Below are 24,828 nucleotides of genomic sequence, written 5' to 3' on the forward strand. Positions count from 1 at the left end.
TAATGCAGTAGAATTTAGTTCTGGGCTTTGACTGGGCCACAATAAAACACAAATATGACGTATTTGGGTTTTCTCTGGAAACTCTAACACTTAGAGAAAGGTCTTAACTCTTTAAGAACATTCTGGATTCTGCATCTATGTTCTGTTAGCACATCATATAAGGCAGGTGCAGCTTTACAGTTAATTTCTAAATCAGATGTATAATCTGTATAATCAGATGCAACCAATAATTAACTCACTTTTTTCTGTACAATCTTCATTTCTGTGTTATACTGCACCTTTTTGTTCTCCAGACGGCATAAATGTGAGGTCCTTGGAAGGCTTCTACAATATTTCTGAAAAAGCTCTTACATTATTGACTTTTTGGACTAATGAAAGTTGTAAAAGTTTGACAGGTTGTTCTCAAATATAAAGTAGGAACCGGAAACTTTTCTTTTTAATATCCAGAATGGACGGCACTAAAGATAATAAAAGTGATCGAGATACTAATGTTTTTTTTTTCTCTCTATTACAATTTTCTTGTCATTTTAAAATGAATGTTACTGCCATCTAATCCCTGCGTTTTGCTGAGGAAGAGCAACATTTCTGGAAAAGGTCAGAAGAGAAATAATTACTGCTGCTGCAGTTTGAGCTTCTCTGTGTGAGAAAAGCCTTCAATTCATCAGCAACACATGCTCCCTGTGGACCAGTAAAAGCTGCTTTGTTGCTTGGGAGATTCTGCAGGCCTGGATTAATACAGAAACAGAACCACAATACTTTCGAGCATCTACAGTCATAAACCTCTGAGATCCATATGTTGGACCTTCAGGGGTAACAATCAGGAGCAAAGCAGAGCACAGAGCTTCTCTCCTCTCGACAGGCTTTTGTAGCTGCCTTCAAGAAGTGGAAGACATAATTAGTCTAGTTGGTGAGGTGAAGGATAAAGAGGAATAAAGTTCTGACAGAATGAATGCATCTCAACTCTAGGTAACATCGCTGTCTTTAAAATTACTTCAGCAGACAGGTTTTTCACATCAAGAGAGTTACTGAAGCAGAAACACTTACAGGATAAAATGCTGAGTTCACATGGATGGTACTAAATGATAATGTGACGACATTGTGAAAACATAATCCACATGAGAAAATAACGACAGCACTTTCTTCCTCGGTTGAAAATAATTATAGCAAAATGGCAAAGAAGCAAAAATATGTTTTCCATGTGGAAAGGTTTCACTGCATAATTTAATTTTCAACACGCAAAACAAATTTCACTGCTGTATAGTTTTCATGTGAAACATGCCACTACATTAAAGTTATCGCATGTGAAACTTGTTTCACTCCACAACAATCATGTTCACATGTTCATGTTCAGCAGCAACAGGAGTTTTCTAGATGTTTTAGTTTGTGCCGTGATGAGCTCAGTTCACCTTTGCAGCCTTTGCAGGTGGGGAAATTATCATTATGTAAAGCAGATGTATAACACATGTAAATCCTTTTTTTCCCTCTGCTGATTAGTTTAAACCAAAACACAACTCTGCTGGTTGATAATCACGTAGCTTTTGAGTGCTGTGGGAACAGTCAGATACCTATTAATATTCAATAGGTTTGTTTTTCTCTCTATCTATTCCCCTGCTTCGCATCCAGCAGTCTCTCTTCATTTAGACCAAACACACACATATGCATGTTTTATATTAATATATATATAGTTTTTGCACCCACTTGGGTCCCAGGAGGTTTTTGTCTAAAAGATATTTCACATTATCAAACAGCTAGCTGATGGAATACTTTGAAGTTTTCTCTTTAAACTAGAAACGAATAAGAGTCCAGAGTGCTGCCCAGGAAGACATTAGAATATCACAGTGAATGAAACACAGCCTCTTCTTCTTTGGTGCCGCTTTTATGTGTCGACTGATCTGCAAGGTGGACATCCTTCATAAAGAAGGGGATCTTCTGCATGTGACCAGACTATTATTATTGATCAAAGTGGCAGCTGACCATCCTCTTTTTATCCTATTAGTGCAGCACTTTTCCGGTTTCCCTCGTATATTAGCTGAACTTAATCGGCCCGTATTTGTAGAAACAAATGCGATTCATGATCAGAGAATGTTGAATGTACCATCTGATCTTGATAACTTTATACTAGCCTTTCCTGTAATTTAAAGATTATATTTTATTTTTGCGTCTTTATTATGACTATATTCTCGAAATTAATTAATAACAAAAATGGAATGAATTAAATAAAACCCAGTTTTTGAAAGATTTTCCAAAAAGAAGCAAGAAAATGTCTTCATTAAATTAGTTTTAAGCCAATAGTGTATTGTTGTAATGTCACAGAACATGGAGAATTTCAAGTGTTCTGAAACTTGCGTGACTGGATCCGGATATTACTAAAAGTAACATCAACCTTTCATGGCTGAGCTCGGATGAGATGAGAAACAAGAGTAAATGTTCCTGTGAAATGTTAGCAGAACCTCAAAACTGATAAATTACCCATTGTGGTTCTGAAATTGATGTGCTCCGATATGCTGGACTTAGAGTCAATGTCATATTTAACAACTGGCTAAGTAGAAAAAGACAGAACACAAGAGTTTGTGTTTTTCAAACCTCACTCTCATCTCCATGTGGCGTTCGGGAAAGAAAAGACGGTCCTAACTACTGACAAGAGCGAATCCTTACGCAATCAATCTGCTTCGTAAAAATCTCCCCCTGAAGCTGATGTGAAATGTGTTGATACATAAAAATGTTGCATCAGCAGGAACACCCCCTGTGCTGTAAGTAAACATCTTAATAGGACGGAGTGTGTGCCGCAGTGCTGTCAGAGAGCAGTTTGGAGCCATCTGGAAAGCCTACAGCATGGCTATACAACATACGCTGTGAGGCGTTTTGGCTAGATTAGAAAACTTTAGGTTCACATCCAACTTGTTCAGCTCTGTGCCATGTGTCTCTCTCTTTTGCAGGTATGTTCTGCTGCTGTTCATTCTGTTCTTTATCCCGGGTGTGGTGATGATTATAGCCTACGGTCTGATCTCCAGGGAGCTGTACCGAGGCATTCAGTTCGAGCTGAGCCAGAACAAAGAGACCGCTGGTGAGATTCGTCACAAATCCACTCTGACCTTCAAAAAGCTCCTTGTTCCTGTTGATTTCACTAACCAGATTTACTCTGATTAGCTGTGTTTGAGGAAAAGATGAAAGGATTTACCTAAGTTTTATTACTGCAGTACAATGGGATTCTTGTTTATTTTGCCTCAAGCAGCGACTGACATATTTTTTGAGCACCCACGGATTTTGCACCTGTGTCATCCAAAATTGCACTTCCTCTCTGACTTCCTAAAGCCAATCCACACTGGAGCGCTATCTCATGCAGGAGCTAAAGGATAATCCTGTCTGGAAAAGCTGAAACAGTCTCGTCTGGCGAATTATACAAGCTCTACGTGTCAGGATAATCAGCTTCAACATAAACTAGACAGCAGTGAGTTCGTCAAAGCTGGCAGCAAAAAATAAGCACCATAGTCACACTTCTTACTCTTTTATGAAGCAGAAAACGATTAACATGCCATCTGACATTGTCCCTGATGACCACACTTAAGTACACAAATAATAAAACCATATTGTGTTTTTAAAAGCACCTAAACGTATATCTTATTCCAAAATTTGACAATTTACAACCACAAACTTGAATGTGTTTCGTTGAACTTTCATACGATTATGAATTAGAAAACATATCTGAAAAATATGATGTACATTTGTATTCAGCCCCCGATTTTAGCCTTCCTTCACCACCGTTTCGAGTCCAATCAGTTGTCCTCCAGTAGAGCGTTTCCTCTAAAAATTGTCTGAGGTACTGATATATAGTGGTTGGAGCAGTCCGAGAAGTTATGAGCAATTTACTGTTTTACAGTCATAATGTTTTATAGCTTCACCATTTTCAGCTTCTTTCTTTTCAAAACATTTTATGGTTCCACTGAAGAACAATAAAACAAGTTATAAATTACATTACGTTTTATTAGCCACACATTAAATAAGAACTCAAGCAGAAAAATCCACAGATTTTCAGCGTTTTGTGTCTGGATTGTTCCTCTTGGATGACATTTGAGCTCAGTGTTTATTCATGGCAGTGTCCTTGGGTATAATTAGGAGTAAGACCACTTCCTCGGATTAAAACCAATCCTACAAATGGATTGCAACACATGGTAGCTTTCAGCTTCTTCCCAGAAAAATGCTTTTCCACTATTACTTATAAAAGATAAACGATCAGGTATAACTTTTCAACAACCTCTACTGTCCATCTTGTTACTTAATAATTTTAATAAACATTATTTCGCCATGTTAAAAGCTCTCATTTACAAGGGAGACCTGACCTCAGTTAGTCACAATAAACAACCAATAAACAACGATTTACAATAAAACAAATGCAAAAGGCCCCAAGTAAAACAATTTACTTTGCAACTTAAACATAATGGGATATATCTGTCATGGTCTTAAATACACTTAGAGACTCTGAAGTTTAAGTTTAAGCTCTGAATGCAAACTATTTCATAAGGTTGAAGCAGAAAAACTAAAAGCTTTAACGTCTTGAAAAACACTTCATGAAATGAAATTAGACTTATATTGTGCTTTTCAACATTTCGCAAAGACATTCCCATTCACACACATATTCACAAACTGATGGAAAGCTACAGAAGTGGCCATTTTGCGCCACTGGTCCTGACCAACACCAGCGGGCGAGGCAGGTAAAATGTCTTGTCCAAGGACACGACAGAGGCGGACAGAGCAGGAAGCAAACCGGCAACCTACCGATTAAAGGACGAACAGCCCTTCTTGTCAAAACGCTACTGTTCAAAAGTATTACCAAAAAGTATTTTCAGTTCTTGAACATTTTTAAGACTTGAGTGCAGTGTATTCTTAGTGATATATTTATTAAATGCCTATACTTTGTTTTAGCTATATAAAAGTGTCCCAATATGACAGTGTACCCGGTTCCCTCATAGGCCAGAAGAATGGTGTAGGCAGGGCTACGGCGGGGCCAAGTGATGATGACGATGGCTGCTACATCCAGGTCTCCAAAAAGCCATCATTTGCTGTGGAGCTTCCCACCCTCTCGTCCTCAACGACCACCATCCTGAACAAGGCTGAGCGTGCCCGCAGCAACACCTCCGAGGCTAAGCTGCAAGCCAAGAGGCGAGTCATCCGCATGCTGATGGTGATCGTAGCTCTCTTCTTCATCTGCTGGATGCCCTTGTACTCGGTTAACACCTGGAAGGCCTTCGACCCCAAGTCCGCCGCCATCGCCCTCACTGGAGCGCCCATCTCTTTCATCCACCTGCTGTCCTACACGTCGGCCTGTGTCAACCCCATCATTTACTGCTTCATGAACACTCGTTTCCGCAAGGCTTTGCTATCCACGTTCGCCTGCTGCTGCCGCAACCGCCTTTGCCGCCGGATCTGGTGGCGCCAGAGGAGAGAGGGGGAAGATGGCATCAACGCCACCTCCATGGGCACATCCATGGTGACCTCCATGTCCAAGTTCAGCTACACCACTGTCAGCACCGTTGGTACCTGCTGAGCCTGAAGGGGAGTGAGGTGGTCGCATCGGGGGCTGTCAGCAGGCATCGTTGAGTGCACCATCTGTTTTTTCAACCTTCCCGTTTGTCAGTCCTCATCCTAATATGCTGTGAGTCACGAGCTGAGTAATATCCACGTCCTCATTTAAAGGCCTCTCTGAAAAGGTCCTGCTCAAATTCTGTGTGCATGATTGCAGAAAGCAAGGCGTGGAAAGCGTCGTTTCAACGTGGTGACATTCTTTTACCTCTTAATTGGCAGCAACCGCCTTATTGCATCCAAAAAGAGAACATCAAGTGCCTGTGCTCTTGTAGCTTTGTCTGTCATGATTTCTTGTTCATTTGGTGGAATGAACTTCTCTTGGTTGAAACAAAAGTTACAAACTGTATACATAAATATCGTCTTTATGTTGTGAATGTGCCAATGAAAAATGTTTTGTCTGAAAAATTTCTCATAACTCCTTCAGCTTCTTTTGAGTTCATTGCTGTGTCACACCATGATTTTTTGTGAAAGTCTGCTGTGCCTTACAAAGGTACTAAAACCTCTTGAGCTTTTTCAGCTTCTGTCAACTGCAAACAGAAATGTAGCAAAACCAACTACCGCACAATTTTTGGCATTAAGGAAAAAGTATACATTTTTATTTAACAAATAAATATCTGAAAAGTAGAAAGTCCTTTATTTATCCCAACAGATTCAATGAATAATTGAGATATATTGAAAAGTGTTATAGTTTCATAAACTAACCATATTTTAAATGTCTCTCTGCAACTTTCTCCTTGACCTTTGGCGGCGTTTGTTCAATAATGTTCAGCTAAGTTTATATTTGTATTAAATTATTTATAGCTAGGATTACTAGCTACAAATGAGGCAATTGGTTGCATCAGATTTCATTTATGGGTGTTAGTGTGAAGGATACTGAGTACAAATACATTACTGTTATAATTCTGTCGTTCAAAAACATAAAAACCCAATGAAATAAATCAAAATTAGTGCCTCTTGCAAGACATAAAGGAAAAATTCAAGTTTTTAGGTGTATTATCACCTTTGTAAGGCATTGCATTGTCATTCAGTGAATAATATATTTTCTAAAAGAAATCATTTGGACTTTCAACCTAGCTGCCCAGAATCAATTACATTGAAATAACTGAAGACTACTGTATGAGCACGGTTCTCTTTGTCTGCTTAAGAAGAATAGCTAAGGAGAAGAGCCAAAGAAAGTATGTAAATTTATAAAAAAAGGTAGAATTCAAATGTTTTGAATTATCTGAGTCCAAAAAAGGAGCCAAAATAAAGTTTTTCCTTTGTCATGTTTCTCAAGCAGGCATTGCGAGATGTGTGAAATGCTAGCATGTTGTAAGTATGCAGTGTAATATTCCATTGCAAATATCCACAAGTTTTGAAAACTCTTCATTTTTTCAATTTCAATTTTCTCTGTTAGTGTCTTTTCTGAGCATCAGGCACAACGTGGAACAGTTTATCCCAAAGGGTTTTTCAGGCATTGCAAAGGACAGACATTAGGTGTGCTAGCAAGAAAGGAACATGTTGCTTCTCCCTAGAATGGGAGAACATTACTATAGGTTGAGATTTTGTTGGAAATAAAAAGAAGAAAGATTGATCACTAGGTTGTCTTTGCACTGGGTTTTTCATTTATTTTACTTCAGTTCATCATGTTATTCTGCCAGTTTTATCTATAAAGTCTATTTTTCACCTGCAGTCCTGGCTGCATGATGGATATAGAACTACAATAAAACACTAAATCAGCTGATTTATTCAATTGCAAGATAAGAACCAGACATGACTGCCTTTGCTGTAGCATTATGCTAGCAGGGCATGATCTTCAAAGGCAGATACAACCTGATGATTGTGGTCATGCAGTGGATACAAAGTGTCTACAACCTTTATAGTAAAATGCCAGGTGTTTGTAAAGAGAAATGAGATAACAATCAAATTATTTATTGGAGGGGAAAAATTGGAATAAAAAGTGCTGTGTTGCCTTTTTATCAAACATTCAGTTTTAATTACTGTTATTCCTGATTTTCTCCATTTATTGATGACATCATGCTCTGTGAATTGTTTTGTACCCTTCTCCTTACTAATACCTTTGTACAATTTGGACATTTTTACCTGAAGCTAAGAAATTTCAAAAGATCAAAAGTCTCGACAGCTAAACTTTATTTCTGGTCCGAGTGTGAATTAAAACTGAATCAAAAAGATTCCCCTGATGGTGTACATACTTATGTGACCTTTCACAATAAAGGCTGATTTTTTAGATCCACTGCATATGCTGAGATGATCATTTAAAAATGTTTTTAAAACATTTTTGTGGGTTTCATTCAGTTTGAAGTAAACCTTAACATCAAACATGAAGGGCAGGAAGGGAAGTAAATGTAAACATGAAATATTTGATGTGGAAAATGTGTGTGTATATGTCCATGTTTATCTAGACAATGGTTGTTTAATGTTGTGCAACAGTGTTGTTTGTGTGCTAATGCTGTTGTATCGACAAGTAATAATTTAATAAAAATGAAAGCAGACAAAACTTGAGCTGAAACATTGTATTAAATTTATGTAAGTTTACCCAGTGTAATTTAGTTGTGATGAATTTGGGTCGGTAAATATTTTTTGGTTCAACTCAACTTGGCTCGACTAAACTCTACCAGGTTTGGGTCGTGAAAAGGCAGCCAGACAAATGACGGGATTTGTATACAACAAACCATGTAATGGATTCACTCCAATAACTCAATCAGTTACAACATCCCCAAGCCAATCAATGACAAGCAGTCGACTGACGTCACATTTTCAGCTCATTTCATTTCAAGTAGAAATAAAAAAGATGCTGAAAACCCTAAAAAGTCGAGTTGAATCAAGCAAAGAAGGCACGACTGCAAAAAGGAGATTATGATTTGTTATTCTGAGCAAGAACCAGGTTTTCCATTTCCTGTTTATCTTCTTTCCACTTTAATCCGTCTCTAAATGTTCTGGAATAACCAGGGCAATGACGGAAAACGTCTGCGGTTTTTTGTTAGTTGATCAAATGATATAATGATACAACATCTCAAATTTAGGTCAGTTTTGAAACTAGTTGTACCATATTGGTTTTTGTTACTGTTTCAACTTTATTTGATGATTTAAGCAAGAGCTAATGCACACACCTATATAAATCTGCAAACTTTAAGGTATTTGCAGCACCATCTTATGTTCAGACCCAGCAGAGTTTAACTTCCTGGAGAAATAAAGAAAATTTAATTAGGGAGTTTTATTGTGTTCATCCACTCTTCTGTATAACAAATGGAGCTCAGACAGAGTTGGATATGAAACTGAAATCTGCAGTCGAGCTGCTGGTCTACACTGAATACTGATGTAGGCAATACTATTGGGATATAACAAAGCTCAACAAGCTCTAATAGTCCATCACTGAAAGGCTGGTTAGACTGTTGTTCTACTGTGGCCCATCTCTGCAGCAAAATGCAGAAAGTAGTGCTGCATTCATCCTCACTTACTCTGCTCAGTTATTCTTTTTGGCCACTGTATTGTGTTTTCAAATACTTTACTTAAGTACAGAGTTCCCATTTGGATGAAAAGGTGTTACTCTGACCTTTTCCTGCTGGGCACTTTCAATTTGCAAAACTGAACTCAAACTGCGCCAATCGTGAGAGGCTATTAGATGTTTTAAAGGCCAATAAAGTTGATTTTCAAATTTTTTATGCAACCCTGGGAATGAGAAACCCACTGAATTTAGCCACAAAAGTAGAACAAAAAGATTATGTTGCTAAGATAGCCTCAAACAAAACCTATAGTGGTTCCGGTTAGTGTTGGCTTTTGATTTAGACATTTACTGTCTAAATTTCACTTTGATATTCATGTTATAGTTTTAAGAAATCTAAATTACACAGAGATAACTAAATACATTTTGACTGATTAGATAATAGAGCACATATTACATGCCAGGACATTTTAAAACATGCTTTTACTGTCATTTTAAGCCATTAAGAAAGTTTATGTCACAGATTATGCCTTTAACAATATTCAAAACTTGAGAAATGCCTTGCAGTAATTTCAAGCCTCCAGAGTCTAACTGTATGTGAAGAAAATACGGTCTATAAAAAGTCACTGAGTGCAGATAAATATGTTTAAGTGTGAAGGAAAAATAAAATTAACTGTTCACAAACATTTAATGAAAGTAGTTAAATCTGGGGTTTATTCTTTGTCTGATTCAGCTCAAGTGTAGCTTCATCACAAGGTGGAAATTAACCAATCAGAGGACGACTTTGGAGAGAGGACAGCCATGCTGATCTGGTCAACCGATAAGAAGACAGAATATTTTTGGGGTACACAATCTTTAAACTGAGAGAATCCAAGAATCCAACTATACTGGTTTTCAGAGATTATTCACAGCCACTAAAATATGCACACAAGGACATTCAGGACGATATCTGTGTGGCATAAGATGTTCTTTTGGCAAACGGCAAGAGTCAGTCAACTGTATTTTAGAGGATTCAATCACTGGCTGTTGTTTAACATGTTAAATTATGAACATTGCCACATTTGCTCATTACCAAATCAAATTTATATGGAAACAATTTATATTTCCATTCATGAATTTAATCTACTACTCCAAAATATGGATGTGATTGTCCTGCACTGAATAACTTAACACTGCATCCCAACATGGAGTAGTACCCTAATTGCATCAGCAGCACAGAAATAACAGGATTTGTGTTAAACAGTGAGATGTGCTGCTTTTTGTCCTACATACGGTGAGTGCTGACAGCTTAGCGCTGTCATGTCTTGTCACTTTCAAGTTTGGTCCTTGTTTTTCAAGCCATCCGGTTGCACTTTGTGTCCCCACAGCCCTTCAGCTACCCACCCACCCACCACCCAGCTTTTATCCTTTTCACAGCAGAGGCGTATAAATACATGAATGACAATAGCGTGTGGGTGACAGCAGAGATTTTGCAGGCACTAGCGCAGTCCGAGAGCGCTTTACAGGCAGCGGCGGCGAGCTCAGCTCCCAGACTGACAATTGGCAAACAGAAATCCCAGAGAGCTTTACTTGTAAACACTCAGCTTGACAGCTTCCCCTCTGTGTTCTTTTGTAATTAAGTCAGGAAACAATGAGTGATTTCTATTCTTTTGCCCGTTTTTGCTTTCAATTATTTTTCAGTGAATTAATTTGTTCGGGTGCTAGAAACATTGGATGAGCCTGCAGTTCTGTCTACAAATCTCCTTTAAAGGAAGGTTTAAATGGAAATTTGTTGTAATTTGTACTTGATTTCCTTAATAATAACATTAATATATGCTTTAAACTTTAATTTTGAATCAACTCCAGCCAGGAAACAGCTCCAAGTTTTATCTATTACAGCAGTTTAAAGAATGTAGTAGGAAAACCGCAGCTACATTTTCTTAAGTCTACTTTTAATTGGTTGGTCAAGTTTGTGACAACACCTGTCCTGAAAGTTGGTAAGAGTTGAACGTTTTCTTGATCTAAACAGGGAAGGACATAGAATCATAACAATGGATTAGAAAGAAGCTTTTGCCCAATCGAGTCAAAGCAATGGTTGCTGGATTTGGTTGCAGAAAATGTCTAACTGCTGTCAATGTTTTTGAAGTTCCTCCAAAGCTTTATTCATTTTTTTCTCCACACTTTCATTTATTCAATGTTACAGGACAACTTTAGTAGCTCACGCTGGTGGTGTGTCATGGGGAAGACCAGGAGGTTCCTTATTTATGGTATAAGCTTCACAGGAATGTCCCACCTGCATTGGGGAACGTCACAGCAGGGATAGGTTGGTGTTTTGGTACCCTGTGTCTCTCTCTCTACCTCTGACCTGGGGATTGCTGTTTCCTGTGTTTTGCTGTCAACTTGCATCTGTGTTGTGTGGCTACTCTGTGGGATTCCTGGTGTTTGTTTGCCTGGAGCTGCTACAAACTCTGCCCATTGTTTTACTAACTTAAAGCTGCAAGGTTTGTATTTTTCTCATCGTTGCACAATCTTAGTAGATGAAATGCGTAAAAATATCAACGTGGCTTCATATTTTATCTGCCTACTTCAACGTCAAATGCAACCCTGATTGAATAAAGTCAATTAAGTAATTTGGTTACCATCTCTGGCTGCCGTTTTTGAAGAGCAAAGCTGCTCTGGTTCATCCAGGCAACCAGCTTCTCCATATGCCTGAAATACCATGACAAGTGAAAACAAAACAATGTAATCAATGTCACTCAGTGACTTTTCTTGTCCAGATTGCTTACAAAAAACAGCAAATTTCTTTTAGTGAACCAAAGAATGTTCACTTGTGTTCACAACATAATGACAGAGAGGAACGACTATTACGAGTTCCCAAGTATTGAGAACAACGATTAACCAAAAAAAAGATGTTCCTTCGTTGCATTGGACCAGAACTGAGGAAGTTATTTTGGTCCTACTTCCTCACGGTCTTGGACAATTGCTCCTGAAAACCATTCGTCATGCTGAAAAACCAGCTCGGTGGGGCCCTTTTCCACATTATTCCCAACAATCACGCAATAGATTCCGATACAAGATGGGGTGAAAAGTTCACCAGGGAAAAGACGGGGTGGATGACATGAAGGCAGGAACAAAATAATCCAATTTTCACCATCCAACTCCAAAATTGAAAATCAATTTTAGCAGTGTGGCTCAACCTTTATTCTGGTGCCCACAGATAAAGGTCTGCACTAGTTCTCTAACTAACTGGTTAGAGAACTAGTGCACTAGGTTTGTGAGCTATTTAAATAACATGGCACGTTTCCAGCACCAGAGATGAAAACCCATTAAGGGTCCTGTTCTGTGAGCACAAGCTGTTGCAAATTGGACCTGAAATGAGCCTGAGGAAAGCAACAGCATTCATGTCGGGTTTCCTTCCCATCTCCAGCTCTCTCTGAAAGATTCCCATTAGCTGCTTTAGGCAAGGCGTAAACAAAAGCTTCATTTGCCTCAAGCATTGATACGATACGTGAAACTAATTTCGGTCAGCTCTGGTCAAACGTGACAAATCGACAGCAAAATTGCTGCATCATCTTCCCCTCCAGAAAGATATTAGCGCCTCTTTCAGTTTTAATTTAAAATATTTTTGTGTATTGAAGAAATGTTTTTTTGTTTTCACCTCTCAGCAAACACTGACAAATAATCCACGAGTCAATTACAAGACGAGGTTTCTCAATTATTTATAATGACTTCCTGGAGGGCCGTTACAAGTAAAATAAATCCTCTGTTGGATGGACGTCTCATTTTGTTGTCTTCCTAAATTATTCACAGTTTTTTTGTGCCGTTCACCTCCAACACAGAATGAAATATTTTGTTTTGGCCTGCAGGGTTTGCTCCAGAGCATTTGTGAACTCTCCTTTTTTCTGTATTTTCATACCTTGCTTTGCTCAACCCAGCACCTCGTATATCCCCTGCTGCTCGTCTTTACCGAAGGCTAGAAAGGAGACAAGAGGGCCTTTGGAGACGCTCCATGAGCATCGTAGGTGTTAAAATACATACCTAAGATTATAATGTTTTGCTGGTTACTCAAAAAAACAAAATCACTTCAGAATGACTAATTCTGCTATTCACTCGTCTAGGAATAAGACTAAAGCTCTTCAAATGCATGAGGACGGATAAAGAAAAAATAGCAATGAAAGAGACAGCATCCCTTGTGAATACAGTCAAATCGAAGTCTACGGGGGTTGATCCAGCCTCCAGAAGTTCAAACTAAATTCACAGACAGGGATGAGAGCTGAGGAGTCATCACTGCTGCAAAGCGCCGGCTTTAATCGCTTGTTCAGTAGCCGATAACAACGGCAGTACACCTCTTTTTCCTTCTATTCTTCAGAGAAACAATATTGGCTTGTGTAAAAACAGAAACACATTATTCTTCCCCAGGCAGTGCAGATGTCCATGCAGACTTTTTAATATTTTACAGAGAGAACATGGAAAACACAACAGTGTTTTGTTGTGGTAATGAATATCTGTCGAAGGCCGGGGAGCACTCAAGGCATTACTTTAAGAAAACGCTCTCCGAATTAGTCTCTAAAGCTATCCCACTTTCTATGGTAGTTTCAGTCTGAAGGGGATTTAACGCTGTAGTGTAATGTTTTTGGGGTTTTTTTTATTTTACCTTAAGCTAAACTTAATTCTGCTGGATTATAGAATTATATTTACATTTTCCAAGTATAGAAAATGGGAACATTGTCCATTTAGAGGTCCAGAAAGCCCTGTCTATTTGCTGTGTGCCTTTGCTATTGAAATAATTGGAGAGACCCTGTTCCTTGACGCAAATGTGCAAAATGGATGGCTGGGGCCAAATTGAGAGGGAGAAGGGTGAAATGGAATTGGACCTTTGCCAAACAGAGCCTGAGATGAAGGTCTGCGATGAAGATGAAGGTCATTTTAAAATGTAATCCAAAACATCAAGCAGAATACCACCAACACCAAACCAAGTAGAAACTATGAATGTTTTATTCTGTACTAGACAGAAATAGGATTATAATCAATAAATATGATTCTTTTTTTTATTGAATGCAAGAAGTTAAGGCAACCAGATCACTTATGCAGGAGTCTCAAGATTGCTTCTTATTTAAGCCATGAATGTTTTACCTGAGTTCTGCGAGACGCTGGAGCTCGGTCTGCCTGCACTGTGCCAGCTGCTTGCCAATTCCTACATCATCTGTCATGTCAGCTTTTTCTTTCACCCGCAGGATTCTGTAATGGGTGGAAAAAGCACAACGTCAACCGAATGGGAAAGCAACGCCTGTGTTGCACCCAACTGTGCCTATCTTCCTGAAGCACAGACAGACAATTTATTCTGACCATTGTGTAGGAATTCTCTCATTTTCTCTTCACATGTTGCCTCGTAAAACATGAAACAAGTCAGATTGATGGCTGCTAACTTAACTCACTGATGAAGAAGAATAAATAAGAAATAAAAACGTGTACCACAAAAACAAAGATACAGACGATCTGACATAGAAGTTGGACAGTCTGGTCTTTAATGCTGGAATACTGCATGTCGAAAACAAAACTCAGGATAAACCTGGCAGGTGAACTATGACCAAGTGTAATTTTCCAGTGCTGGGAACTTGCAGAGTCAAATGGCAGGTTGGTGGAGAAAGTAAATAAGGTTTAATTTGAACAAACGAAGAACAAGGCAGAGCTAAAGCAAACAGAGTCTTGCATGAGAAAACACCACTGGCAAAGACACAAAGACTGAGAATAAACAGAGAAACTCGTGAGGATGTACTCAGCATGTATACTAAGGGAGGATGATGACAGATTCACTGTGCACGTGGGAGTCAAACTAAACTAGAAAACACAAATGAAGCAGGCTCTGATAGCAAAACTAATATGGTAAAAAAAATAGGAGAAACCTGAAATAAATCAAATTGTTAAACCACCAAAACCATGGAAATTTTGAGCATAGGTTCATGTACAGAAAATGTTTCTTCTATTGACAGACATTTTTAAAAATGCAGTTAAGTCTTCATCTTAACCAAATTAAAAAGAGAATTGATATTTCTTTGATGCAGTTTATTTCTTCCTGTTTATCGAAGAAATGGCAGCTTGTTTTCATAAGCATGTGTATAACTCATTACTCTTTTGTTTCCATTCTCCACAAAACTGTGCAAATTGGAATTACAAAAATTTTGATTTCCTGCTAGAGCAGGCTCACTAGGATTTCTCTAACATGACAAAACTTGCGGTAGTATGAGCATTTAAACTCAAGATTATTTAAAATAGATACTTCCAAACAACAGAATCAATGCAAGTGCAGAAAGGATCCATAGAAATTACATGATCTCAGTTATGCAGATGCTCTCTCTGCGCTGATGAACATTGATCCAGTATTACTAGCAGAAGCTGCTGAAATTAACAGCATCCTGTTCTACTTCCCAGATAATTCAGCTTTTAGTTATTTGACAACTTGATAGGGCTAACAAACTCTTTATTGACCAACTTCTCAGATTTTTATGCAATTACATTTAAAAAAAAAAATACTGAGTAACATCACAGAAAAGAAACAGCTGACTAAAATATTGACTTGGCAACCCAGCTCTACTTGCCATCCTTTGCCTAAGCGCTCAGGTGGTTTCTATGACTTCCACTGCCACTGACGGCCATTCCAGTCAGTCTGACGACCTGACATAGAAAGAACACCTCGAGGTCACCACTTCCACCTGAACTGGACGTCAGTTTGAAGCAAGGAGACACATTTGTCACAAGAATCAGTAATGTCCTTCTGTTTTTGTGTTTTCTCACTTCTGAGGGCACGGGTTGGTCTTTGCGCAATCTGTCATTTAGTTGCTAAGAAACTAAAATCAAAAGAACATTCTCTCCGGTTCAGTATGTGACGCCGTCTTTGCACACAGAAAAACGATGCCTGCAGTTTGGAGGTTATATCGACCTGAGACAGGTAGGCCAATTCGGAAGTTTAGCGCATAAATACAAAAATTGCATGCATATCTCTGAGGAACAAAGGGATATCCTCAGTTATTTTCTGCTTTTTGACAAGGCTGTCTTAAAATTTCATTAAGCTGCAATGAGTAATCACTTGGCCTGTCTTTTATGAGGGAAAAGAGATGAAATCCTATTCTGGCATTTGTTTTGTCTGTGCTAGCCAGCTCCAGGCCAGGACCAACAGCTTGATGTACTTGGCAACGGCTGTGCATACATTTTCTACATCAGAGGGAAGTGTGAAGAAGTGTCGGTATAACAGGTTTATGCTCTCACCCCTGGTAAAGTGTCTTTCTTCTCATTTCTGTGACAGTTCAAGAAGTGCTCAGGTCGATTTGGAGTGATTAGTAAAAGGTCAAATAGGCTCTTGAGACTAATGAATAATAATAAGACATAAAAAAAAAAAAATAGTGTCACAAAACCTTAAAAAATTATGTGAAGCCAGTTAAACAAAAAATGTGAAGATGTGAAGTAAACGGAAGCTGAGCATATTGATTTAAACGAAGGTTTATCAATTGGTTAATTAGTTGAAAGTACAACTTTTGGTATTCCAGTGTTTTTATTCACACATTTCCTTTAGCGTTTTTAAATCTTGAATGTTTACAGATAATTTGGCAACAAAAACGCACAGTCAGATTAAAGATGCAGAGTAAAATATTCATATCTGATTTTAAAATTAGTAACAGCAAAATATGACTTCAAATGTGAAAGTAAATATATATTGGTGCCAGTTCGACACACGTTAAGATTATTATCTTGGTCCACGCTTGATGCAGCCTTTGTTAGCACATTAGCATCCATCATAGCATCTGTAGTGACAAATACATCCTTAAAAAAATCAAAGATGGCATTCCGGCGTTTCATATCTTTTAGCTAATCGCTAAAGGAAGCGACTTAGCATTTCTAAAGGAAGAGCTAGCATTAGCAACACTTAGCAACTCTCACTTTGTGTTGAAACCAGTGTATTAAATGTTTGTCAGCATAGCATAGCATAAACCAAGGTTCACTAAATGCCAAAGAAGCTTAAAAATCTGAGTGAAAAACTAATGAGAGACAAATCAGTGCTGTTGATTGTTTCTAAAAATATCCACATGCATCATCAAGGAGTCCAATCATCTAAATGTTCATTAATTTGATCATTACAGCAGCAATAGTTCTCATGTTGTAAACAAGAAACCTGTCAGGCGCCCTACATGCAGAGTCTCAGCTTTAAATGTAAGCTTTTCATGAAACTAAATTTAATTTAAGTCCCACAGTGAGATCTGGATGATCTTTTAATTAGGGATACTCCACTGGTTGAAATAATTACTGAAAGCAGCTGCATGTCTAACTCTGCTACAGCACTGACCAAGAGCATTGGCACGCATCAAACACCGGCTCCTGGTGATTGATTAATCCTTGTCTTATTATGTAAGTACAGTCATAATTTGTCTCGCAGCTGGATTAAAACTTTCTGCTTATCTCATGCTGCTTTCTAAATCATATTGTAGCTTCATAATGAATTTTCACTTTTAATAGTAGGAAAAGGAAAGAAGGAAAGAAAAGAATGACGATGAAATGCTGCAGCAAACTGGTATCCAAACTGCATGTTAACAAATGTTTCAAAAGTCAGAACTACGCATTTTAAACTTATGAAGACTGTGTTTTGATATAAAACACAGTAATAATTAATTTGTGGCATTTGGTTTCCCGCCAGTGCTTCAAACAACAACCAGCTGTCGGGTTGTTAAAATTGGCAGAGTATAAATGGAAAATAGTTTCATACCAAGGGATAAATCCAAACTTTCTGTTAAATACACATAGATTTGTTTAGCCAATGTGAAGCACAGAAAGGCAACAAACAAGGAGAGAAAGGAGCAGGAATACACCCCAAGACTACATCTCAAATGTAGTTTCACCTCGCCAAAGTACAAAAAACCCATAACGGCGTTTCAGAGCGCAGATCGACATCAATGACCTTGTGGGAATCAAATTATCAAGGCTATAGAAATCAGCTGTAGCACTTTTTGGAGCTGGCGCCACGGGTGATGTCTTCCAAACTGGGAGAAGTGGACATGCTGCTCACATCCTCCTTGCCTTCTGATTTACTCCTGGCTCCGTTGCCAAGACTCTTCGAGCGTCTTGGAGATGAGGAGGAGGGAGAGATCATCTTTCATCTGTGTTGACACGTCATTATGAAAATGGAGTCCTCTCTGGCCACGCCACATGGCTTAGCGGCCTCTTGCTGCTGGCTTCGTTCACCGAACCCAGTGCGAGCCAACAGGGCTGTCAGAGGATACTCCCTTGGCTTCGGAAAGGCAGAGATTATGTGCATAACGACAGAGAGACAGATAGAAGTGGAGAAAGAAAGAAAACAGGCCTATACTGTCCAAATTAAGCTTGCACTTCACAATTACTTGCTATTTTGCGTTCATCTAAAAGGTGTCAAACTCAAGGCTTGGGGGGCAAATCTCCAAAGGAACAATGAATACAATATTCAACTGATCAAGATTATTTTTTGAAGTTAAATCAAAGCGGCTTCAACAGATTCCCTCACACTTTTGCACACCAATTCATAATTGGGAGTTTGTCGCAAACTTTCTCCAAAAACAGTGAAAAACATCGAGTTTAAGCGACGCTCACTCCATTCTGCAGGTGGCAGTGTTTCTTACTTCTACTACACTGATGTCAGTGTAGTCAGATTATAGTTTTGGCTAGATGTGGAGAGCAACAAAAAGACAGATTTACCACATAAATAAGTATAAATATCGCAGAATTCCTTGCCAATATTTCTAAAGTAATGCCACAAAAAAAACTGCGGTTTGGATCACAAAAACATTTGAGAAATTATAGAAAAAATGCTCTTTTTGTAGCCCAAAATGAAAATAAGTTTGACACCCTTGATCTACATCAATACATTAATGCCAAAATTTGGATGTTCCAAGGAGTTTGAATACTTTTGAACAGCACTACACTTTTAGGGCTGCACTTAATGAGCTCAGAGGCTGAAAAAATGCTGCTCTGTTCCAAAAGATGTTTTCTTCATCGCAAATAAGCCCCTTTGGTTAAAATTGGTTACTCTTCTCCCGGAGAGTACGTGCCCCTCGGAGTGACATCAAAGCAACAGGATTAGGTGTTCATTACGGGGAAAGAAGCTCCGCTCTCATCACATCTGAGATCTCTGGGGTTTCACATCCAGACAGAGATGAAAACAGATTTTTGAACTTTCCACTACAAGTGATTTTGGGTTCAGTGTTGTTTGAAAAATGATGCCGCATGTTTTTGTAGGATTGAGAGTTAAAGGGCACTGAATAAATCAGTCCCACCAGGAATGATTAACACATTCACAATGTAGAAACACGATTAATGGAAGTTTACAAACTGTAAACTTGCTACAAAATCTATCTAGTTGATAAACCATTACGTCAGACCAAACTTAGATATTTTAAGTTCTCTATGGAAATTCTCTGAAACTATTTTTCCTCTAGAAAGAAAAATTAATGATTCTGATAAACATGGCCGTTGGTCCGAGTCCTAAATCAGCACTATGCTCTTTTTCTCAAATATATCATGTCATTTTTGATCTTGTGGTACTTTTAGTTGGCTGCCCACTCATGGGAAAGTTCAACATTTCTTCAGAATGGGTCATAATATGTTGCAATTTCTGATCTTATCATACCTTTGTCTCTAGTCTGTTTGGTTTGAGCCAAATTGGATGAGTCTCCATTGGCAACGTGTGCCAGTAGTTTATCTTGGTATATTTGGTTGTGCGGGTTTCCCCTCTCAGTTGACGCTGCATTTGATCTTCCACAAGTATCGCAGTCGTTCATTCAGTGACATAAATCCACAGGACAATCGACGACTGCTGCCAATAAATTTGTTTGGCTTGGTTCCAAACAATGGGGAGGAACTGCACAGGATGTGCAAACGGGGACAAATTTGTCCAGGGTGATTGGGACAAACACCTGATTGGGCTTTAGCCTACTTCATGTTGTCAGCCGGGTCCTAGTCAAAAATATCTCTTTAAAAACAGAAGAAATCTGTAAGAGGGCGAATACGTTTTCACAGTTCTGCATATTCTATTTAAGTTAAATAAATCTGAAATCTAATCTAGCCAGGTTGTATTTAGTTCCAGTATAAATCAAACAGACTCACATGTTGTGGCTGAAATCATTATTAATGTCTTGACTGGAATTAAGGTGAATAAAATATCTCTTGTATGGCATATGTAGGATCTTAGTGACAAGTTATTTATTATGACTTACGCCTTTCTTTTTTCAAAGCAAGGCGATGACATTTCAAGTCAGCATTTTCACCCGATTTCCTGTAAATCGGGTGAAAATGCGAGTGAAAATCCACTCAGTCTAATCGAGTTAGATTATGTCTCTTTTTCCTCAGAGTGAAATACAAATCAGAATTTAACTCCAGTGGGATAAACATCAATCAGTAACGGAGATGAAAGAGAAGACTTGACTTGAGCTGCATGCCAGTCATCCTGATTGGCAGCTGGCTCGGAGGGCTGGCGGTGAGGAGGAGGAGCAGGAGCCAAAGGTTCAACGCTGGCTCCGTTCTCAGCACCTGGCACCTCCATTGAAGGAATCACAGGACTCCCACTGGCTTAACAGTTCCTTTATACCATCAATAAAACAATCAGAGTTCTAATTAGGTGGTTGTTATTTTACATAAACATTTCTGGAGACTTTTAAACCTTTGAATATAATATACAAACCAGACAGATTTTTCACAGATTTGGGGTATTTCATGAGATATATCATCACAAACTTGTGCATAATTATTTTCATAAAAGATTGACGAGGAGTCAAATTCAGGCAGGAGATAGGCAGTAAAAGTATTTCTTTTTTCTCTCTTTCCACCAAAAACTGCATAAAAGTCTTCAGTTTGGTGCTTTGGTTTCAACTAGCCCTTTTTTTGACAGGCAATATTGTTTACAAAGACTTCAAAATTCATTTTATTTGTTGTTGTTTTATTTTTATTTTGGATTTTTCAAATTTCTTCCAGTTCCAGTGTTAAATATTTATTAGAATTTAATGTTTACTGATCTTTGAGAATAACTTATTATTTCGCCATAACCATAATATCATCTAAAAATGGTCTCAAAACAACAATATTATTGTTTATCGGAATAACTTCTGGAACAATTTATTGTCCAGCAAAGCTTGTTATCCTGACAGGCCGAGGCAGTAACATGATGATGGGTGAGAAAAACCTACCGGCTTAAATCCAACAAGCCGATATTTTAAAAAATGGCTGATAAACAGACATTCTCTGTCCAATCTGACTGAGTCTGAACAATTTTACAAAGAAGACGGGGTTAAAGTCTGTAAACGTGCAAAGCCAGGAGATGTGCCCTGTAAAATGGAAAATCATGTACATTTCTTTCTCCTTCACATTTATCCACTGATTTCTTTGTCAATTTGCTGAAATCCCTATAATTACACAAAATATAGAAAACCAACTCATTTCAATAATGACCGACAGAGCCAACAAGGAGGGTAAATTAACGTAGAGTCACTAATGAGGCGACCTGCAGATAATCACAGGCTGTAATTCACTAACTACACACACAGCTTGAGTCTTACTGCAATAAGCAGCAACACAGTTATTTAGCTCACGTTTAAAAACAGGCCATCAAATCAAATCAGTTCACATGACATTCAATCTGTAAGGATCAAAACACAAAGTAGAAACGGGTCATTATTGTCTGATTTTACCCTTTAACTTTAAAGACCCATGCATATTTTAAAACCACATATATACAACCAGGTTATTATAACTTCATATTTATATTTTTATTTTTAAATTGTTACTTTTTCTTGTCCATGGGGACCATTTTCTCTTCTTGTTTGAAGCTTAAATGCTGAATTTAAGCTTAGTGCAGAAAGTGACATTAGGTACTACCATTATTTAACTTTTTTTAACTCCATCTGTTTTCTAACAATCAGCTAACCCGTTTTATAGATTTCTTTGGAAGTGAAGTGAAGATGCTTCACAGGAGGAGTTAATTTTTGCCCTCTTATGTAAATTGTGACCCCTGAACTGGGCTTTTACTCTGCTGTCCAAGTTGCCAAAACCAAACAAGCGGCACAGTCTCTTCAAATCTGACGAGCAATAAAGCTTTCACTTCTCAAAAGCCTGGGGCTGCAAATACGTCTCCAGAGAGGTAAAGGTCAGAGTAATGCTAAGTAAAAGCGTCACGATTAAGAGATGAAGATGAATTATGTTTTGACAGCTTAAAAGAGGCAATCTATCCTCGAGAGGAGGAGACATTAATCAGCCATAACTGGAAGAGGAAACAATAATTACTTGTTCATCTTGGTTCCAAAATCTGTTTTGGTTTTATCTCGGCTTCTCTACATTGATCAAAATCTAAATATAGCCAAATGGGAACATTACAAAGATGCACTGGGCAGTCTGCGGATGTAGAGTCAAAATAACTAGGGGTGTAGAAGCCCTGAATAAACTAAATCTTTTTGTTTTTTGGCACAGAAATAGTCTCAAGAGGAATCACCTAAGTAAAAATAACATCCAGAAGTTGTAGATGTAGCAGCTGATCCTCAGAGGAGGAGGAACTAAGAGCAAGAAAAATATGCAGTAAAATATATTTTTAAAAAATGACAAAACTACTGAAGAAGTAACGTGAAAAAAAAGAAGTAGCTGGAGGCACCATTTATAACTTTTGATTCACCTTTTCCTGACCACTTCCGGTGATTCCTCAGTGATTTTTTGTACCGTAAACTTTATTGGATTTAAAGCAAAATGGTCTGTGGATGATTGCGCTTCAGTTCCACTTTAAATACTGAGAAGGAATAACAACAGGTAAAATCACAGATTTTTTATCTTTTCTCTTTTTTATCAACTTATTTTATTGTGTTATTTTTGTACAGCACTTTGGTGAAGTTTAAAGACTCGCTTTTCAAAACAGTCTAGAAATAATTTTTTTGGAAATTATTTCTAGTACAAGTTGTACTTTTTACTTTTACCTGAGTAATATTATTATGATGAAGTATCACCACTTACTCTAAATAAAAGAGGTATTTTCTGAAAAATGTATGCCGTTTTTAGCTTTTCTTAAACTTTAAAGTTTCTTTTCATTCCATTTTTTTTTTTCAAATTTAGGAAAAACTTTTTGGTGTCATTTTTTTCCAGTAATATTCCCAGATATTGAATGAAACAAGTTACCATTTCTTACTGCAGCAAATCTAAATAATATCCTCACTTTCTGATCCTCTCTCTTCATGGCTTCCAACCTAAAATCCCCATTTTCATCCATGTCTCACTAAAACCTTCTTCTGGCTTTAGAAATTCATCAATTTACGACTCGCTGCTGCAGAAATATACGCGTGGAGCTTTGTTCTGGCATTCAAAGTCCATTTATAGAAATCAGTCAGGTTTTTTTCCCTGACACTCCAGCTAACCGTGAAATTCTGAGCGTTCAGTGCAAATGAATGACATTAACTGAGAGAAAACGCCATACCCTGAAAGTTTTTCAAGTCTCCATCAGCGCTGTCTGCCAGGCGGCCGCCGTATCTGAAGCCAGAAGAGAAATATTTCATTAGTTTTCTATTATTGGACGTTTTTCTTTATAATTAAACTCTACTTATAATGTAAATTAGCCCTTGTTCTTTTTTTGTTTTCCCTTCACAGCCAAAATGGATGTGTTATTTTCTGTTTTTCCTCGAAATAAAGTAAACCTTTTCATTCAGTTATTCACAGGCGGCTTTGGAAAGCTCCCCAACAGCTGAATGATGAGTTAATCTCATTCCTTTTTCTGCCTTTAAACACTGATTTATTCATGAGAGCTTCTCAGAAAAGAGGAATACTTCAAATGACGCCAAAAGACAGCGGTTTTCTGGGCTCACATAGCTGCCAATAGCTTCTCCCTCAAGGTGGAAATAAAGTAATTTACAGATTTTTGTGAAATAGATTTCCTGAACCTCAATACATTTGGTTAACTGACATCGTGCTGCCTCAGACTGCTTTCTTTTCTTTCTTTTGATACTGATGTCATTGGAAAAGCTCTCCTAATATGAAATATATTCAGGAAAGTACAACAAAAACTTCCTGTTTTAAATATTTAGCTGTTACAAAATTTAGACCATTAATTTCATCTTTTCCCCCATTGAATTTGTAATTAGATTCTTGGTCTTTATTTCCTGTTGGGTTGAATATTGTGATCATTTAAGAGTGGATATAGATCTGTTTTTCTGCAGAAGGTACATAATCAAATTGTTGGCTTTTATCAGGAAAAATGAGTAATCATATAAAACCAATGCTGGCTGCAGTCCACTGACTTCCTGTTCATCACAGGATTGGTTTTTAACATTTTTCCTGTTTTTTAAGATAATTTATTATCGGTTTATACCATTAAACTGACACTGACGAGTAGAAGCTCTAGGATGTTCCAGGACTGGTGACAGGAAACATAACGCTTTCTCTGGGTCTGACTAAATCTTTGGACCGTAAAAAATCTGACACTAGAGGAACATCTAAAATCGCTGAAATTTAGTTTGATTTGTACCAACAACACATTCTGACAAAACCAGTCTGGCATTCCTGAACTGGATCTCAAGTGGGTATAAAAGATTGAATCTGTAAAGTCACTTCTTTTAGTCCTACCTCAAACTTAAAAACTCAATCGTTTGACCATGAAGGAGCCAAAAGGAAGTCCAGCTGGCTAATTTTCAGTCTTTGTTAATTATTTTTATTTAAACTACACTTAGAGACCGTTATCAGCTTGACCAGTTCTCTTCCTCAGTGAAACACATACTAAAAACTAAAAGAAAGATGTGTAAAAAATAAATTAAATGACTGCAAAATTTTGGATTATTCTGATCATAAAT

General features: G+C 37.9%; 1 protein-coding gene and 1 long non-coding RNA gene across 2 annotated transcripts in view; one reads left to right on the plus strand and one right to left on the minus strand.

The window, feature by feature from the left end:
- cckbra (cholecystokinin B receptor a) overlaps positions 1-7,159 on the plus strand; it is a 33,979-nt gene extending 26,820 nt beyond the window's left edge. Inside the window, exons 4-5 of the mRNA XM_055059698.1 lie at positions 2,937-3,064; positions 4,968-7,159. Coding sequence (XP_054915673.1) covers positions 2,937-3,064; positions 4,968-5,542 — 703 coding nt within the window. The 3' untranslated portion in view covers positions 5,543-7,159. The remainder of the gene's footprint in view (positions 1-2,936; positions 3,065-4,967) is intronic.
- LOC129379104 (uncharacterized) overlaps positions 1-24,828 on the minus strand; it is a 39,145-nt gene that overhangs the window by 7,719 nt on the left and 6,598 nt on the right. The window contains exons 4-5 of the long non-coding RNA XR_008608142.1: positions 23,463-23,515; positions 14,135-14,239 (exon numbers count right to left, since the gene is read on the minus strand). This is a non-coding gene — a long non-coding RNA (uncharacterized LOC129379104). The remainder of the gene's footprint in view (positions 1-14,134; positions 14,240-23,462; positions 23,516-24,828) is intronic.

The sequence above is a fragment of the Poeciliopsis prolifica genome, unplaced genomic scaffold (genome assembly GCF_027474105.1).
Source record: "Poeciliopsis prolifica strain line A6 unplaced genomic scaffold, Auburn_PproV2 SCAFFOLD055, whole genome shotgun sequence".
In the NCBI taxonomy this organism is placed as follows: Eukaryota; Metazoa; Chordata; class Actinopteri; order Cyprinodontiformes; family Poeciliidae; genus Poeciliopsis; species Poeciliopsis prolifica.